At 46.1% G+C, this 19493-nt stretch overlaps 1 protein-coding gene across 1 annotated transcript in view; it reads left to right on the plus strand.

Moving 5' to 3' along the window:
- The window catches only part of LOC137331650 (glypican-1-like), a 162685-nt gene extending 162084 nt beyond the window's left edge, over positions 1 to 601 (plus strand). The window contains exon 9 of the mRNA XM_067995588.1: positions 28 to 601. Coding sequence (XP_067851689.1) covers positions 28 to 251 — 224 coding nt within the window. The 3' untranslated portion in view covers positions 252 to 601. The remainder of the gene's footprint in view (positions 1 to 27) is intronic.
- The last annotated feature ends 18892 nt before the right edge of the window (positions 602 to 19493 follow it).

A 19493-nucleotide genomic window follows, 5' to 3' on the forward strand; every position in this document is an offset into this window, starting at 1 on the left:
TCATTAACATCTTCGTATTTGCCACAGGCGACGACAGCAGCGGATCTGGAAGCGGCGACGCCTGTTCGGAGGACGGCTGCGGCAGGAGAAGGTCCTTCAACGCCGCGACCAGGTCGCCCATTGTCTACGCCATCCCAGAGCAGAGCGGCAACGAAAACTCCATCGGAAACAGCGGCGACGCCCTGCGATGCTCAGCCACCTTCCTCCGCTTGCTGGCCTTAGCCCTCGCCCTGCAATACTTGTGTCGGTAGAATTCTTCGTGGGGCACGAGAGAGAGAGAGAGACTGAGGCAAAACCTTTGCCAAAACGGACAAGCATTTTGTTTAACTTTGCAACAAAAAAAAAAGAATCTTTTGGCTATTTGTAAATTCTGGAGGTGAATATACTTTGAATCTTTGAACACTTTGGGGAGGGGAGTTTCCTCTGTGCAGTTCGAAGAGGTTCCAGTACTTTTCAAGCCTAATTTTTTTTCCCAGCTTTGGGGCATCTAATTGTTCTGATCACCAATGTTCTCAATGCAGCACAGACACAGGCTCCCACTGGGAGGCCGGGAGGTCTCCATGTATCGAGAGGCTAATAATAAAAAAACAAATATTCCTAAGTTTCATATTGAACTCCTTTTCTTGAAGATAAACAACCCAGCGAAATATTATCAGGTACACCGTGTGCTATAGTACGTTGACAGTAAGGACACCCACAGGGATGTCATGTTGGGTATTATCCCTTTAATTCCAGATGAGTTGATAATTGCATCATTATGGAATACCAGGATCAATCTTCCTGGAGATTTTTTTCCCAATAACAAGGCGCCTGGTTCTTCTTAGCCTATAGTGTTTGAAGCGTTGGTATAATCGTTTGTGAAATTTCCATATCACAGAGTCTCTGCTTCTCGTATTAGGCCTTTAAAAGCAAAACTGTGGTTGATATTTCTCGAAGGGTCGGAGAGTGACTAATGCTACATGTAATGTTTGCAATGCTACATTGTTGAGTTGGTAGAGAATGGGATTATTAAGTGGTGGGGGGGGGTTGTGGTTAAGAGTGCGGAGTTGCATTCTCACTGGATGTTAAAACATTTTTTTTTGAATAATTGAATTGAAACGGTCCTCCTGTTCATTGTGACACGAGTGTCTCCTCGCTGGCACAGACTTGGATCTGACTGTCATCTGCAGGAACTCAGGCAAGCGAGTGACTTGTATGCAGTATTGTTTCAACAGACGGGTTAACAGAAAGATAGACTAGGCAGAGAAGAGGTCTACAAAAAACAAATGGTTACAATCACACACATGCAAAAGGCTAACAGAGGCAGCCAATTAAAATTCTGGCTGCACGGGAGGATGATGGGTAAAATGTTCCCGTGGTTTACGGTTCCTGAATCTTCAACTCACTTGGAAAAACGAGGGCAAAGCATGGGTATGGGGTGGTTGAGGGGGGGGTGATAAAAGGGAACGGTCCTTAGATCTGATACTGCCTTTGTACGTTGTCCATTATGTGGTAGAAGTGTAGTAGCATTGTTGTGTTTTAAAATATGGCTGCCATTTTGAGCCCAAAAGATATCAGCCATGGGGGAAGTCACTCAACCTGAGGTAGGATGGTGGGAAATCTTGGGCCTAAAAGGGGTTGCCATTGCAAAAATTAAATAAAGAAAAATAATTGTGTGGCACTGTTTGAAAGGACATAACCAGGATCTCTCACTGGGTGGGTAAGGGGTAGTTACACTGTGACATTAGTGAGCTGGCCATGGGACAACTGCCCATTCATTGTGGGAATTAATTTCTTGTCCTCAACATTGTCGTGTTTGGTGTTTGAGTTTTACTGCTTTTATTTTTGGGGGGAAGAAAACATTTTAAAAAAACAAAATTACACACAGAAAATGCAGGCTAACCTCCAATTTATTTCTATCCGCTCACTGATTTTTCATTTAGCATTTTTAGATTTCGGTTTAATTTAATCTTTCATTTCAACCTTACACCCCCTTCCATGCAAAAATTACCAGTCTTGTATACAGCAAGTAGCTGGGTGTTTCCTACAGAGATGATTTGACGCACCACTGGTGACCCTGAATATGCCGTCTGCCCCCTGCCCCCCCCCCCACGGTTTTGACCCTAAATATGCCCCCTGCCCACCCTCCCAATGGTGACCCTGAATATGTCCTCTGCCCCCACCCCGACCCCCCCACCATGATGACCCTCAATATGCCCACTGCGCAACCCCTAGTGATGATCCTGAATCTGCCCTCTGCTCCCTGCCCCTCCCCGCAGTGGTGACCCTGGATGTGCCCCTCCCCCCAGTGGTGACCCTGGATGTGCCCCTCCCCCCAGTGGTGACCCTGGATGTGCCCCTCCCCCCAGTGGTGACCCTGGATGTGCCCCTCCCCACAGTGGTGACCCTGGATGTGCCCTTTCCCCTAGTGGTGACCCTGAATATGCCCCTCCCCCCAGTGGTGACCCTGGATGTGCCCTTCCCCCCAGTGGTGACCCTGAATATGCCCCTCCCCCAGTGGTGACCCTGGATGTGCCCTTCCCCCCCAGTGGTGAGCCTGGACATTCCCCTCCCCCCAGTGGTGACCCTGGATATTCCCCTCCCCCCCAGTGCTGACCCTGGATATGCCCCTCCCCCCAGTGCTGACCCTGGATATGGCCCTCCCCCCAGTGCTGACCCTGGATATGCCCCTCCCCCCAGTGGTGATCCTGGATATGCCCCTCCCCCCAGTGCTGACCCTGGATATGCCCTTCCCCCCCAGTGGTGACCCTGGATGTGCCCCTCCCCCCAGTGGTGATCCTGGATGTGCCCCTCCCCCCAGTGGTGATCCTGGATGTGCCCCTCCCCCCAGTGGTGATCCTGGATATTCCCCTCCCCCCCCAGTGGTGACCCTGGATATGCCCATCCCCCCCAGTGGTGACCCTGGATATGCCCCTCCCCGACCAAGTGTGCAGTTTGCCTCATTTTGCAGAAGGTAACCTGTAGGTGACTGTACATCGCTTGCTTACAGCCCTCCTTTAAACAAACCTTTGTAAAAAATAACCATATACTTTACAATTGGCTAGGTTATAAATGTCACATAGTAACTAATGTAGAAGATTTCCCTATCGACATTTTTTTAAATGACATTTTTTACGCAATTATTCTTAGTGACATGTTGACACAGTGGAAAGCTCTGGAAGGACGGCGAAAGTGGAAAAGGGTAAAGCAAAGTCAATTATATTGGCGGACTAAAATAAAGGCTGTCCATCAGGACCTGACAGATTTATAAAGATTCCCACTTCCAAACTACGTTGAAGCCATGCAAATCTCCTCAGTACATTTAATTTATCAAGAGCCGGTTTGTTGGTTTTCCTCCTTCAGACGAACCTCACATTCGAGGATTAAATCCCTGTCCCTTTTAGGAGGCGGACAACTGAATGCTACATCCCAGTTCATGTTTTATATTGGTTGCTATATTATTTACATACTGCTAATATTCCAGCTGGTGATTGTGATTCTTTAAAAATATATATATTTTAATAAATTTTGCACTGCCTTAATTTTTGGTGTAAAAAAAATGTAATTGGGACCAAGCTGGTTTTAAGTCTGAGGATCCAGTGATGGTGGAGGGGCCATTTTTTTGATGCACGAGTTCTTCCTTTCCTGCAGCCCCCACCCCCTTCGAGTTCCCATCTCTTTTTCTATAATTCTCACTGTTACTGATTGCTCGAATTAAGCCTCTGTTACTTGCAGTTGTGTTTTCTGGTTACGTTTAATTCTTTTGTTCATGTACTCTGAGTAAAACCTCCTGAGAAATACTCTTTTTTAAAAAAAATGTATAATCTCTCTCATGCTACCCCTCTCTCATGTTCTCTCACATTTTCCCCTCATTTCCCATGTTTTCTGTCAGTTTCCCCATGCTCCCTCTTTCTCTCGCATTCTCTCACAATCGTTCTCTCATGTCTTTTCTCTCTCTCACGTCTTCTCTCTCTCACATCTTCTCTCTCTCTCACGTCTCTCTCTCTCACGTCTTTTCTCTCCCTCACGTCTTCTCTCTCTCTCACATCTCTCTCTCTCTCATGTCTTCTCTCTCTCTCTCACATCTCTCTCTCTCTCATGTCTTCTCTCTCATGTCTTCTCTCTCTCATGTCTTCTCTCTCTCATGTCTTCTCTCTCTCATGTCTTTTCTCTCTCTCATGTCATTTCTCTCATGTCTTTTCTCTCTCTTGTGTCTTTTCTCTCTCTCGTGCCTTTTCTTTCTCTCGTCTTTTCTCTCTATCTCATGTCTTCTCTCTCATCTTTTCTCTCTCTCGCTCACTCTCTCTCTTGCACAGTAGAGAGTAAACAGTTTCTACTATGGCACAAGAGATGCAGCTTACGTGCGATTAAATCTTTTCGGTATCTTTATGAGTGAATGGTTTAGGATTTTTTATATTACCGCAGGTGTAAATTTTTGTAAAATCTATTAAGTTAAAAAAGAACAACCTTTGATGACAATAGCGAGGCGTATAATGGTTCAGGAGAATGATTTAATGTGATCGGAAGAGAAAGCACTGTCTTTTTTGACCATTTGATACCTGCACCAACGATAGTTAAGTCACTGTATGGAGGAATTTGCACACTTTGTTTTCGGGGCTTCAATGCACAGATCCAATCGAATAACCTGGCATAAGTGGGAATACCTTAACATCTGGCCATCAGTTTGGAATGGCTAGTCAAGTCTGCCTTCAGAGGGCCGCAGAGGGAGATGGGGAGTGGGGTGGTGTAGAGGGAGTCTTGTCATTTCCATTCGTCCCAGGTAACAGTACCTTTTATGAGTGTGGGAAGGGGTATTGTGTATTTACAGACACTGCATAGCAACAGCAAGTATACATGCTTCTAAAAAAAATATATAAAACATAAAAGGACGATCTCTACCCCTCTCCCCGTCCCTTCACCCTTTAAGTTGCTTTAACCGTATCTGTTTTTTGTACTAATATTAGCTCAGGGTTTCGCGCGGTCCTGACACTAAACGTGCCGAGACAAGCCTTGAAAGGCCTTCCTTTTTCCTGTGATGTTTGACACTTTACATAATTGTTGGTCATTTGTGGACATCTTTTTTGAGAATTCCTGTTGGGAGGGGGGTAGGATCGGAGCCTCTTCTGCACCATCGACGGAAACACACGCATTTGTGACTGTTTGGTCTTTGCGAAAAGGCAGCGTCTGACTTACTGGGGCCTTTCAACCGCATCTTCTTTCTTGGTTCTGTTTTGTTTCTGGTCCTGGTAATCGGCAGAATGTGTTGGGTTTTTGCCATTTGCAGTGGGGGGGGGATGGGGGAAGGGTCGGGGGTTAGTCTCCTGAACGAGCTGACCAACTTTATTCAATCTGGTATATGAACTGCACTAATGGGGCCCTTACAGTTGGCTTGTTGAGCTGAGGGTCAAGCACTAGCAAGCAGGGGAGAGATTGCTGGAGTCAGAGGTTTTTCCGGGTGGAATTTTCTCCTCATTTATAATAGTAAGTGGAAAGATGGACGAAGGAAGACTGTGGCCCAGGTATGTCCTACTAGCTGGTCCCAAGGCCTACGAGTAGGATGGACCATTTTCTACCCCACTGGGTACATTTTTCTTCCGCCATCCTGCCAGCAATTTGCTTCCCCACTATTGCAACTTGTTGCCCCCAAGAACACAAAGCAGCACCAAAGTGTTGGACACACACTTTTTTTAGGGTCAGGGGAGAGGGAGGAGAGCCTGCCCCACCATAGGTGACCTTCTTAAGTGGCTGTAATCACAAGGATGCATTGTCACCATGCCAACAGCAGCCTGGGGCCTAGGTAACACAACCCCTGCCCCCTGTGGTCTTGTAAATCCAGTCGATCGTTATACTCACTTCGTGGGTTCATTGATGTAGATAAAAGCTTCGCCCTATCAAGTTGAAACACCTCACAAGTCATTCTGTGCCTTTTTAAACTCAAAAGGAATGTCAATATGGTCATTTCCCTTTAATTTTAATGTTAATCGTTTGGGTCGTTTACTGTCAGTAACCTCCAAGACTAAGATGCTTTGGAAATCAGTGTTGTTAAGTCTTTATTGTGTTATTTTTTGTTGTTGCTTAAAAAAATAACAAAAGTACACATTCACCTGTTTACTACATGTTTGGTTTCAAAGCTTTTCAGAAAATAAAAAGAACATTTTGAGTCTGTTTCAGACGTTCTTGCCTCTTTTAAAACTCAGAATAAAGACCTTGCATTTACATAGCACCTTTCACAATCTCAGGACATCCCAAAGCGCTTTACAGCCAATTAAGTACTTTTTGAAGTGTAGTCACTGTTGTAATGTAGGGAACACAATGTAGCAGCCAATTTGCACAAAGCAAGATCCCACAAACAGCAATGAGATAAATTAACAGATCATCTGTTTTACCGATATTGGTTGAGGGATAAATATTGGCCAGGACACTGGGGAGAACTCCCCTGTTCTTCAAAAGAGTGCCAAGTGATCTTTTACATCCACCTGAGAGGGCAGACAGGGCCTCAGTCTAACATCTCATCAGAAAGACTGCACCTCCGACAGTGCAGCACTCCCTCAGTATTGCACTGGAGTGTCAGCCTGGATTATATGCTCAAAATCTCTGGAGGGGGATTATGAAACCACAACCTTCTGACTCAGCACACAAGAGTGCTACCTCTGAGCCACAGCTGAAACTCAAGTGCCTGGAACTCAGAACTGCAGCTGACTGGATTGCTGGTCTCCTCCCCTATTTGACCCCAGTTGTTGAGGTGCGGACTTTGGACATGGGGCAGCAGTGCCGTTCATTGGTGCTCCAGTGTTCTGCCGCATGGAATGGGAGGCTCTTCATTCATGGCTTTTTTATCCCTCCCCTCCCTCTTCTGAAGCTAACTCGTGCGGGGGTACGTGTTCCATGGACGCCAGACGCCTCCCTGGCCCACCCTTCCTGTGGGAGGCTAGATTGTGAGTGGTACAGGGCTATTCGACCGGGTGAGCAGCACCGCCTGCCTCCAGCCTTGAGAAAACCTGCAGGCTGGCAGAGAGCAGCCCTTTAGTTTGGGAGGGTGAGGTAGCTGGAGAAGCCCATTATTTTGGGAGGGGGAAGTAGCTGGAGAAGCCCATTATTTTGGGAGGGGGAAGTAGCTGGAGAAGCCCATTATTTTGGGAGGGAGGGGGGTTACATCACTGCGCACAATCTCAGTGCTCTCAATGTTGGGTGTGACCCAGATTGCAAATCCATTTTTAAGAGTGATTTTTTTTGTTAAAACCAGGATGAGTGGTCTCAGTCCTAATGAACCTATCAAATCTTCAGGACCTGATAGTTTCCACCCCAGGGTATTAAAAGAAGTAGATGAGCAAATTGCAGATGCTTTAGTCATGATCTTCCAAAACATCTTGATTCAGGAGTTGTCCCCTTGGATTGGAAAATTGACAATGTCACTCCATTATTTATGAAGGGTGGGAGAGAGAAACCAGGAAATTATAGGCTTATTAGTCTAATGTCTGTTGTGGGGAAGTTACTAGAATCTTATTAGGGACAGTGTGACTGAGCACTTGGACAAATATGAGCTGATCAGAGAGAGCCAGCATGGATTTGTAAAGGGTAAGGCACGTCTAACTAACCGAGTTCAATTTTTTGAGAAGATAGCCAATGTGGTAGGTAAGGGAGTGTCTATGGATGTTATTTATATGGACTTCTAGAAGGCATTTGATAAAGTTCCACACAAGAGTCTGTTAGCAAAAATGAAAGCACATGGAATTGGAGGCAACTATTGACAAGGGTGGGGAATTGGTTAGAATTATAGAATGATACAGCACAGAAGGAGGCCATTCGGCCCATTATGCCTGTGCCAGCTCTTTGAAAAAGCTGTCCAATTAGTGCCATTCCCCTGCCCTTTCCCCATGGCCCTGCAAATTTTTCCACTTCCTTAGGAGTTAGGAGACAGAGAGTAGGGATAATGTGTATGTACGCCAATTGACAGGATGTGACTAGTGGTGTCCCCCAGGGATCTGTACTGGAGCCTCAGCTTTTCACTATATTTATCGTTAACTTAGGTAAAGGAATAGAGAGCCGTATATCCAAGTTTTCTGATGACACTAAGTTAGGTGGCACAGTAAGTAGTGTAGATGGGAACAAAAAGATGCAAAGGGACATTGATAGATTGAGTGAGTGGGCAAAACTGTGGCAGATGGAGTTCAATGTGGGGAAGTGGACCTAAGAAAGGTAGATCAAAGTATTTTCTAAATGGTAAAAAGCTAGGAACTGTGGATGGGCAGAGAGATTATGGGGTCCATGTACAGAAATCACTAAAAGCTAATGGACAGGTAGAAAAAATAATTAAAAAGGCTAATGGAATGTTGGCCTTTATCTCAAGGGGGCTGGAATACAAAGGGGGTGGAAGTTATGTTACAGCTGTACAGAGCTCCAGTTAGACCATATCTGGAGTACTGTGTTCAGGTCTGGGCACCGCACCTCAGGAAAGATATATTGGCCTTAGAGGGGGTGCAGCGCAGATCCAAATGATACCAGGCATAAAAGTTAAATTTTGAGGACATGTTGCATAGATTAGGCTTGCATTCCCTCGAGTAAAGAAGGTTAAGGGGTGATCTAATTGAGATGTTTAAGATGATTAAAGGATCTGATAGTGTAGATAGAGAGAAACTATTTCCTCCAGTGGGGCAGTCCAGAACAAGAGGGCATAACCTTAAAATTAGAGCTAGGCTGTTCAGGGGTGATGTCAGAAAGCACTTCTTCACACAAAGGGTAGTGGAAATCTGGAACTGTCTCCAAAAAAGCTTTTGAGGCTGGGGGTCAATAGGAATTTTCAAAACTGAGTTTGATAAACTTTTTTTTAGGCAAGGGTATTAAGGGTTATGGAACCAAGGCAGGTGAATGGAGTTAAGATATAGATCCGCCATGATGTAACTGAACGGTGGAACAGGCTCGAGAGGCTGAATGGCCTACTCCTGTTCCGATGAGCCATGTAATACAGGGTTCAGCATTCGATAGGCAGTCTGAGCTGCTGTAGCTTATTTCAGACAGGGCTGCAGTAGGGGGAAGGTTGCTGGGCTGGGGAAGGGAGAGACAAGCAGTGAGTCCTGCCGGAAGGTGAACGAATGTGTGTGGACATCAAGTGAGGACAGGACTGGGCTCATAGTCTGGGCCCAGATATGATAAAAAAGGCCACTTGGACAAGGGAACAGAGAGCCATCCGTACCCGTCAGCCATAGGAGAGGAGGGGGGAGGGAAAGGGAAAAACACGAAACAAATCAAAAGCAGTCTGATTATGTAACAGCACCAGACTTGACAGTGTGCACATCCTGTCATAAGACATCAATGAATACAGAAGGTGTCTGTTCTCAGTGCATCTCTATCCAGCACGACGCAGACTTTGGAACTGAATTCACAACCTAGCTCTAGTCCAGGATGCAGGCGGTCCAAGTCAGGGAGATTTGTCCAGTACAGAAAGTGCTCAGACCCATCCCCAAGAGCTCTCGACGAGGGATCCTGTTGGAGAAAGTGATCTCTTCTATGGTCAGGTCACTTTTCACAACTTGCCTGATAAAAGTCCTAAGGAGGAACTGCTAATAATAAGTAATACTTGCATTCAGTATGATCCGTATCACATCGTAAGGACCTGTAGCGATCAACACCAGGTGGAGTGAGGGAGTCCTCCCTTTGGCAGGAGAGCCGCGGACACCCTGGAAAGACGGTGCTCGATCCGCCTGTCAGGAACTGGTGACATGGACCCAAATAGAAAGGCAGCTTTAGAACTGCAACCAAGCCAGTTAGAAGCAAATCCAAACAAAATCCTTACACACACAGGATTGCAAGAATATGTCGCACGCTAGCCCAAAAGGCCATCGATGCAAAGTCAACTGAGACATTGAGAGATACTTGAGAAGTAAGGATATTAAGGGATATGGAGATAGGGAAGAAAAGTAAAGAGATCGCTTCCATGAATAACAAAATGGTGGAGCATGCTCGATGGGCCAAATGGTCTTCTCCTTTTCCTGTGGAGTATTTGCCTCCAAATGTCCCCAAGGATGGTTGGAAGTAATGTCTCTGACTTATGATTAGTTAGGCTTCAACCTCATAGTTCTTGGAGTTTCACAGCCTTGGCTTGGAATTCTATTATGTTCAAATTAATTTTGCTCATTTTGTTTTTTAAATTTGAACGACAATAAGTGGGGCCACCACTTACTGAATCCCATTAGGCTCTTTGACGGATGACACACCAGTCTCCTCCCAGCGGAGGGAGCATTGTGCTGCTCATGGTCTGGCAGGATGTGATATTTCAGAACTGAATGATCACTCGCTGTGAAAAAGACAGTGTTTATCAAAATCGCGCCACGATTGCCATGTTTAATTTTTCAGGGCACACAAGCTCTGCCGATTCCCAGTCAAAAAGAGTTGACCAGCATCAGGAGCCCAGTTAAAGTCTTGTAAAGTGGGTTTTTGATACAAAAATAAAATACTTTACACCAATAGATAAAGGTTTTAAAGACAGAAATGATTTGAAAGACACCACGGGTCAGTCAACGTCTGAAAGAGATAGGATGTGAGCCTTTATCAGAACCATTTCATGCAAATCATGAATTTGACACTGTATTTTCAGACACTGACCTGCGTTTTCAGTATTTAAATCATAGATTTCTCTCCCCAGTCATATTTTTGAAAGCCAGTGAAATTTCTTGAATTCAAATTCGAATTGAGGAGGTTTAGGAGAATACTCAGAGAGTGGTGAGAATGTGGAACTCGCTATCACGTGGAGTAGTTGAGGCAAATAGCATAGATTCATTTAAGGGGGAGCTAGATAAGTATATGAGGGAAAAAGGAATAGAAGGATATGTTGACAGAGTTAGATGAAGTAGGGTGGAAGGAGGCTCGTGTGGAGCATAAACATTAGCTGAGCCAAATGGCCTGTTTCCCTGCTGTAAAACTCTATGTAATTCAATGTAGACTCTGATGTTTAAAAGATTTTTTCAGCAGTTTTTTTTTGTTACACACATATAAAGGAACTGTGTTCTTTTATATGCCTGTTTCTATAGCTGTAAGGAGAATGCAGGGTTGAAAGGAGGGCTGCTGTTTGGCTAATTACTGCGATCCAATGCTAATCTAAATGTGTTGCATGGGATCACAATGACCTTTGACTCCTGCATAGCTCATAAGAGGCAAGAAGGAGACTCATTTTGCTTTGTATCATCCAAAAAGACAGTGATCGAACACGTTCATTGAGATCCTCTTGGGTCTCCGAGCTCATTATTATTGCATTACCGTGCTGAGCAGAATGGATAACAATACCCATGAGCCTCTCCACCAGTTGCTACACTGACCAAAAATTTCCATCTTGACTGAGGCGGCCATTTTTATTTCTGTGTTGTGCAAATTGAGATTATTAACAGAGCATGATCAATTCAACTCTGATCAAATATGTATTTTTAAAATATTGAGAAAAGCTAGGGGAGGGAAAAATCAACCAGGGTGCTTGTCGCTGACCACTTCAGTGACTAGAAAGTGCTTGTTTATGGATATTAGGTGAGGGCAAGGTCAAGCTGAGCTGTAATGCCCTTTTACCATTGAATAGCCTGCCCAACACTGCTCTCAGCTTCCCCTCTTCTCCTCCCCAAGTGTTCCTCTGGTTACTCTTCCCTTGAACCCTCACCCCAGCTGCTGCTTCTAGTTTCTAGTCTCTCTTCCCCCTACCAAAAGTTCTGTCCCCTTTCTCTCCCTTCCCCCAGGTGCCACTCCTTGAGCTCCTGTCTGCTGGCACTCCTGCTGTGTTGGACGATGCTGAGCGATAACTCCCCATCTCATGAGACCTCCCGCCCACAGTGTATAGCGCTGTCAATCACAGCAGGCGGGAGCGGGGGAAGGGATGGGGGTGCCCATTTATGGTCCATGAACACGGATAAGTAGAAAAGGTCCCCGAAAGGCTGGCGCTTTGAACCAAATGTGCACGGTTGGCATGTATTGTTATGATCTGGAATGCACTGCCTGAAAGGGTGGTGGAAGCAGATTCAATAGTAACTTTCAAAAGGGAATTGGATAAATACTTGAAAAGGAAAAAGGGAAAGAGCACGGGGGTGAGACTAATTGGATAGCTCTTTCAAAGAGCCGGCACAGGCATGATGGGCCGAATGGCCTCTTTCTGGCGGTATGATTCTATGTATGCATTCCTAAGGTAAGCCCTAAGAACATAGGAACATTAGTAACAGGAGTAGGCCATTCAACCCCTCGAGCCTGTTTCGCCATTCAATTAGATCATGGCTGATCTGTACCTCAACTCCATTTGATCCATAACCCTTGCCTAACAAAAATCTATCAATCTCAGTCTTGAAAGCACCAATTGTCCCAGCATCCACAGCCTTTTGGGGGAAGAATTACAGATTTCCACTACCCTTAGTGTGAAAAGGTGCTTCCTGATTTCACTCCTGAATGGCTTGGCTCTAATTTTAAGATTGTGTCTCCTTGTTCTTGATTCCTCCACCAGAGGAAATAGTTTATCCGTATCGACCGAATCAAATCTTTAAAAAATTTTAAACACCTCGATCAGATCACCCCTCAATCTTCTAAACTCAAGGGAAGTACCCTGATGTATGAAACTGTTTAAAAAAACATATAATACTGAATGTACCACCAGTGTGTGTCTGAACCTTACCCTTTAGGAGGGTCCCTGCTTTGCTCCCCGGTGTGTGCTGGGTCAGTTCATCTCACCAGGACATCAGACAGCATGTGACAATTGGCCTTGTAACCCTCCGGTTAGTGATGGGAAAATCAGCCAGGGTTTCTGTGATTCCTGATGTATGTGTGTATGTTGTATGATCACGCCACTGAGACTGGCTGTGATATGCTTTCATAGTGAAACAGTAACGTAGGGAAACGCAGCTGCCAATTTGCGCATAGCAAGGTCCCCTAACCACCAATAAAACAAATTACCTGATAATCTGTTTTAATGGGACGAGGGATGAGGAACTTCAGTTATGTGGAGGGACTATAGAAGTTTGTACTGTTCTCCGTAGAGCGGGGGAGATTTAATAGAGGTGTTCAAAATCATGAAGGGTTTTGAAAAAGTAAATAAGGAGAAACTGTTTCCACTGGTAGGAGGGTCGGTAACCAGAGGACACAAATTTAAGATAATTGGCAGAAGAACCGGGGGGAGATGAGGAGAATTTTTTTATGCAGCAAGTTGTTACGATCTGAAATGCACTGTCTGAAAGAGTGGTAGAAGCAGATTCAACAGTATATTTCAAAACAGAATCAGACATATACTTGAAATGGAAACATTTGCAGGGTTATGGGGAAAGAGCATGGGAATGGGACTAATTAGATAGCTCGTTCAAAGAGCCAGCACAGGCACGATGGGCCGAATGACCTCCTTCTGTGCTGTATGATTCTATGATTCCAGTGATGTTAGTTGAGGAATAAATACTGGTCAGGACATCTCCCCTGGTCTTCTTCAAACAGTGCCATCCGATCTTTTACGTCCACCTGAGAGGACCATGGTTTAATGTTTCATCGATAGATGGTACCTCCGATAGTGCAGCACTTCATCAGTACCGCACCAAAGTATCAGTCTAGATTATTCACTAAGTCTCTGGAGTGGGGTTTGAACCCATGACCTTCTGACTCTGAGGGGAGAGTGCTACCAACTGAGACAAGACTGCCTTGGGATGTCTTTCTATGTTGAAGAAAGCTTACATAAATGCTAATAGTTGTGGTGTACCGTGAAAGGAATTTTGAAACCAAGCTCATCAAAGTGATCTTCTGACGTGCTTTGTTCTCAACGATTTAATTGCAGGCCGCATTCTACTCTCATCCCCCATCCTCCTCACCAATGCCACTGACACCATGCACTGGCCTCACTAACCACCGATGTGCACACATAGCCCAAGGACAATCAGACACGAAGATAACCTGAGATTGTTAGTGACACCCTCGTCACAGTCAATGTGACAATCAGTAACCTACTCGATTTGGACTCTACCCAGCCCATTTAATCTCCTGAGAGAAGGTTGCCTGGCAACCGCCCCCTCCCCGAAACCTAATTAAGCGAAACACTAGAAAATCTTTTCACTGTAGTTGTTTTCCTTCCTGACTGAAACTGGTTTTCTGTTGGGGAAAAGTGTAAATATTTTTTTTAAAAATCAATATTAGCAAATAAGATTAACTCCATTGCTTAACAGATATTATTGGAATCATTTCCCCAAACTACCTCAGCGCAGACTGGCTTTGACAAAGTAACCTGCTTAATGAGCAGCCAGTAAGATGTGCACCTGCAGGAACTTGGAATGCTCCATTTGATGGGGCTCCATTACACGTGGTCATTCTTTGTAGTTTCATTTGTTTGTCCATTATTTTTAATAGCTGCTCTCCCTCTATCCTGACCGGTCTCACCTGCTCTCCGCAGCTCTCATCTCTCTTTTATTTGTGTCATTCTCCAATACTCCGCTTGGTGTTGAACTGACCATCACAGACCGGCTTAGGGTTGCCAACCCTCCAGGATTGACCTGGAGTCTCCAGGAATTAAAGATTAACCTCCTGGTGCGAGCAAACCTGGGAGGTAAATCATGGAGGCATTAAAAAAACTGGTTTCCTCTGAACACTTTTGTTTATTAATTATAAAAATATTGGAGATTTAAAAAAAGGCTCTTTTACTGGGTTGGGCAGCTGGAGGTAGGAAGTCGTGATGAAACCTCCAGGAATACGTCCACCCAGAGTTGGCAACCCCAGACCTGATGGTCCCAGGTTCAATCTCCAGTCTGTACTGGGGTCAGCATTTAGGCCGCTATAGTTGACCTCAGTAGCTAAGGGTAAGGAGGGGGAACAAAATAATCAGTCAGTGTTACCCATTGCTATCCGATGCAGACTTGTGTAGGTGTCAGGTGAGGGCACCATTTGCAGCTGGCACTGATGTCCCCAAGAAGACATGAAGAGGACCTGCATTTCTATAACACCTTTCATGACCTCAGGATGTCCCAAAGCGCTTTACAGTTAATGAAGTACTTTTGACGTGTAGTCACTGTTTTAATTTATGAAAACCTGGCAGCCAATTTGTGCACAGCATGGTCCCACAAACAGCAATGTGATAATGACCAGATAATCTATTTCTGTGATGTTGGTTGAGGGATAAATATTGATGAGGACACTGGGGAGAACTGTCCTGCTCTTCTTCAAATAGTGGCTATGGGATCGCTTATGTCCGCCTGAGAGGGTAGACGGGGCCATGGTTTGACGTCTTATTTGAAGGACATTCTCCCTGGTGTCCTGGTCAAATTTATCCCTCAACCAAGATCACTGAAACAGATTATCTAGCCATTATTTCATTGCTGTCTGTGTGAGCTTGCTGTGTGCAAATTAGCTGTTCTGTTTCCCTGAATTATAAATATGACTACACTTCAAAAGTACTTCATTGGTTGTAAAGCACTTTGGGACGTCCTGAGGTCGTGAAAGGCACTATATAAATGCAAGTTCTTTCTTTCTAGTGTTCATTTCTTTAGCTGGAAGTCTATTCCACTGAAGTGTGGGGAAAGAATCTTCCTAATCTCTAGTCTTGCTCGAGGCTGGTTAATTTCATACTCATTTCCTCCAGCTCGCTGTTCACAGTCCAAATTCTCTATTAAATGTGTTTGCTATTCATCTCTGCCCAGTTGCTAAGTGACTGCAGGTCTCCTTCAATGATATCCATCTCATTGAAATATCCTACTCTCCAATATGCATGTCATCCTCAAACTTAAATGATTAATTACAATACCTCTACTGAGGTCATTAATAACTCCTGTGAACAGCATTGTCCATTACAGCATTATCATTGTTAATTACAAAGAAATTTACAATCCCCCGGGGCACAAATCAGTGCACACCTCAATAAAACATTGTTAAAAAGCACAGCACGAAATATCGCTTTGGGCAATAACACTTCTCCATATTAAGTACTGGTCACAACCTAGAATGAAATAAAAGGATAAGGATTTATATAGCGCCTTTCACAACCTCAGGACATCCCAAAGCGCTTTACAGCCAATGAAGCACTTTTGAAATGTAGTCACTGTTGTAATGTAGGAAACGCGGCAGCCAATTTGCGCGCAGCAAGATCCCACAAACAGAAATGTGATAATGACCAGATCATCTGTTTTAGTGATGTTAGTTGAGGGCTAAATATTGTCCAGGACACCGGGAGAGCTCCCCTGCTCTTCTTCGGACAGGGCTGAAGGATCTTTTATGTCCACCTGAGAGGAAGCCACAAAGGAAAGCTTCATGCTTACTTTGGAGGACCTCTTCTGCCTGCAGACCTCCTACGGCCTGGTGGTAAAGCCTCTGTGGCTTCCCAGCTCATGCCCCGGTTAAAATGCCACCTGGGTGACGGAATAGGATCCCTATCTGTATAAATTCACGAGATCCCCGTTTGCTTTAGACGGACCCCTCATCTCCCTGCAAAAACTTGCAGCTTAAAATCCGACCCCAATGCTATTCCACTTTGACTCGGCTCCCTTCTGTTTCCTTTTGCTGACAGCTGATGTCATGGTGGGCGGGGAGAGCAGGTCCATTCCACATCCTTGATGGCATGTGACGAAGAATTGACGAAGAATTGATGCAGTGACACAGAAGGTGAAAATACTCAACTGGAGGAGGGCTAATTTCAGTGAGTTGAAAGGGGATCTGGCCCAGGTAGATTGGAATCAAAGATTGGCAGGTAAAACAGTAAATGAGCAATGGGAGATAGTTCAGGTACAGACTGGACACATTCCCACGAGGGGAAAAGGAAGGTCATCCAAAACTAGAGCTCCCTGGATGATTAAAGATATGAGAATAAAATGAAACAGAAAAAGGCTTATGATAAATGTCAGGTTCATAATTCAGTCGAGAACCAAACTGAATACTGAAAGTACAGAGGGGAACTGATAAAGGAAATAAGAGGAGCAAAGAGAGAGTATGAGAATAGATTAGTGGGTAACATAAAAGGGAAACCAAAAGTCTTTTATAAACATATAAATAGTAAAATGCCAGTCAAAGGAAGGGCGGGAATGATTAGGGATCAACAAGGCAAACTTCTTGTGGAGGCAGAGGGGATGGCTGAGGTACTAAATGAATACTTCGCATCCGTCTTCATGAGAGAAGAGGATGCCGCCATTGTAGCAATAAAGGAGGAGGGAGTAGAGAAAGCGGATAGGATAAAAATAGATAAAGAGGAGGGGGGATAAATTCGATCACCTTCGAAACCGGGCACGGGCATCGTGGTCTGCGATTAACCCGCGCCCGGGACTTCCAATGCAGGCAGCAAGTGAGATTCGTGCTGCCTGGTTATTAACATGATTTCTAAGTGCAGCCAGTGCTCCCCACGCTGTTGAGAGGCTGCACGCACAAGTAGGAGGCCCAAAATGGGCCGTGGCCTGCACTTGTTAAAGGCAGCCTGTACCTCGTAAAGGGAAGGTACACAATCAATGAGAGCAGTGCAGGATGGCAGGAAGGATTGCTGGACCGGCAAGAGAGCCCCAAGGTTATCTGAAGACGCACTGGAGGCCCGGGTGGAGGGAGTGGACGAAAGAAGAGCCATCCTGTACCCGCAGGGTGGTAGGAGACCCGACAGACACCAGCGGCGGAGGCAATGGGAGGCTATGGCCGAGGAGGTGAACGCCAGGAGCACGGCACCGCGCACGTGGGTGCAGTGCCGAAAGAAGTTCAATGATTTGACACGAGTGGTCAAGGTGAGTGAATGCAAGTGTCAAGTGGCACATCCTACCAACTGTACCACTGGTCCACGCGCGACACCCCCCATCACCCACCCACCAACAAACACCGCCCATCCCTATGCAACGCTGCACTCGGCATGCTGCATCTCAGCCTCACATAGTACCACTTTTGCAGGCTACACAACCACCACTCACAGGTCACACACACTGGCAGCTATTTGACCATGAAAGGCGCACGGACGTCTTTCTTGTTCCTCTCCCCGCTGCACAATTCAACCTGTTTCCCTTTGTCATTGCAGATACCCAACTGGAGCTGGCACCGTCCGAGGAGGATGGGGAGGACACTGAGGCCGCACCATCACTTGATCTGACACTTGCATCCACCAGTTCAGATACCGACACTGCATGTGCTTTAGAGGAGCGATCTGCAGGTGGTGAGACACCGGGCACCAGTGTGCAGGAGCCAGGGTGGTGGGAACGGATACCACAGGTGCCAGCTCGCCAGAGGGCAAGGTCACATAATGGTTCTGCTGCCGAGGTGCCAGATGATGACTTTGATGGGCTGGGCTACAGAAGAAGGCTGATGGGCATACACCACCAAATGCTTGGTGCACTCGAAAGCCTGCCAGAAAGCCTGCGCACAATGTCAAGGGGTATGGAGGAGTCCAGCTCCAACTTGGCGCAGGGCTTTGCACAGAGCTTGGAGCCCATCCACATGGAACGGGTGGCCAGCTCCATCAGTGCACCTGTGGAACCCACTATAACACAGTGCTGATGGCCGATGTCATGGCTTCCATTGCAGCACAAACCTATGTGATCAAAGGTCTGCAAGCTTCGGTTCAAGCTCAGACTGCTGCTATCGTGGCTCTGGGTATCACTGTGGAATGGGGTTCCCAGGGCATCACAACACTCCATCAATCCCTTCTCTAGCAGATAACCAGGATTGCTGAGGTGCCGCTCTGTGCGAGTGGCAGTAGCGCCATGGCAGTCGAACCTGCTGTCCTTTGTCCAGACGACAACATTCCTGCTCCCACCCCTGCCACTCCGCCAGTGCCCTTGCTGTTGCCTGTCAGCCAGCCGGGCCAGACTGCTGCAGCCCATGCCGAGATGGTGCAGTCTGAAGCCGGGCCCTCCCGGCCCAGAGCTGCTCGAGATTGTCCTCCAAGCCCATCAACATGGTCCTCCATTGACGGTAGCAGCCTCCCACCACCCATGCTCCAGCCACTGGGGATGTACCTTGAAGGAGCACTAGGATAGGTAAAGGCACATGAATGACAGGAGCTAAGGGAATGCCAAGGGTGAATAGTCTCATTTTGTTTGCATAATTTTGTGTGTTAATTTATAAATGTAAATTTGAATTTGCATTTGGTGGTGTTTTTTATTTTTGCAATGAGCTGAGGGAGGAAGCAATGTGTAATCATATGGAGGGTGATTTGATGGTCATGTGGGGGAGGACGGGTGGGGAGTGTAGGACTGTTGGTGACTTGGGAGATGTCGTTCACATTATTGATATCGCTCACAGATCAGGTGAACACGCAGAGCCCTGGCAGACAGGGCCAGTGTTCCTTGTTGCCCCTTTGCGTCTTCCTCCACTTCCCCCTCTGTCTCCTCCCCCTCACCCTCAGCCTCTTCCTCCTCCTCTTCTTCCTCCTCTTCCTCCGGCTCAGGGTCTTGCCTGATAATCGGTGGCAAGAGCTGTCCCCTCATAATGGCGAGGTTGTGCAGCATGCAGCATACCATGACAAATCTTGACACCTGCTCAGCTGAGTACTGCAGGGCTCCAATAGAATGATCCAGGCAACGGAGGCGTTGCTTTAGGATGCCTATGGTATGCCCAGTGGCATTGCGTGC

This window comes from Heptranchias perlo, chromosome 13 (assembly GCF_035084215.1).
Source record: "Heptranchias perlo isolate sHepPer1 chromosome 13, sHepPer1.hap1, whole genome shotgun sequence".
Lineage (NCBI taxonomy): Eukaryota > Metazoa > Chordata > Chondrichthyes > Hexanchiformes > Hexanchidae > Heptranchias > Heptranchias perlo.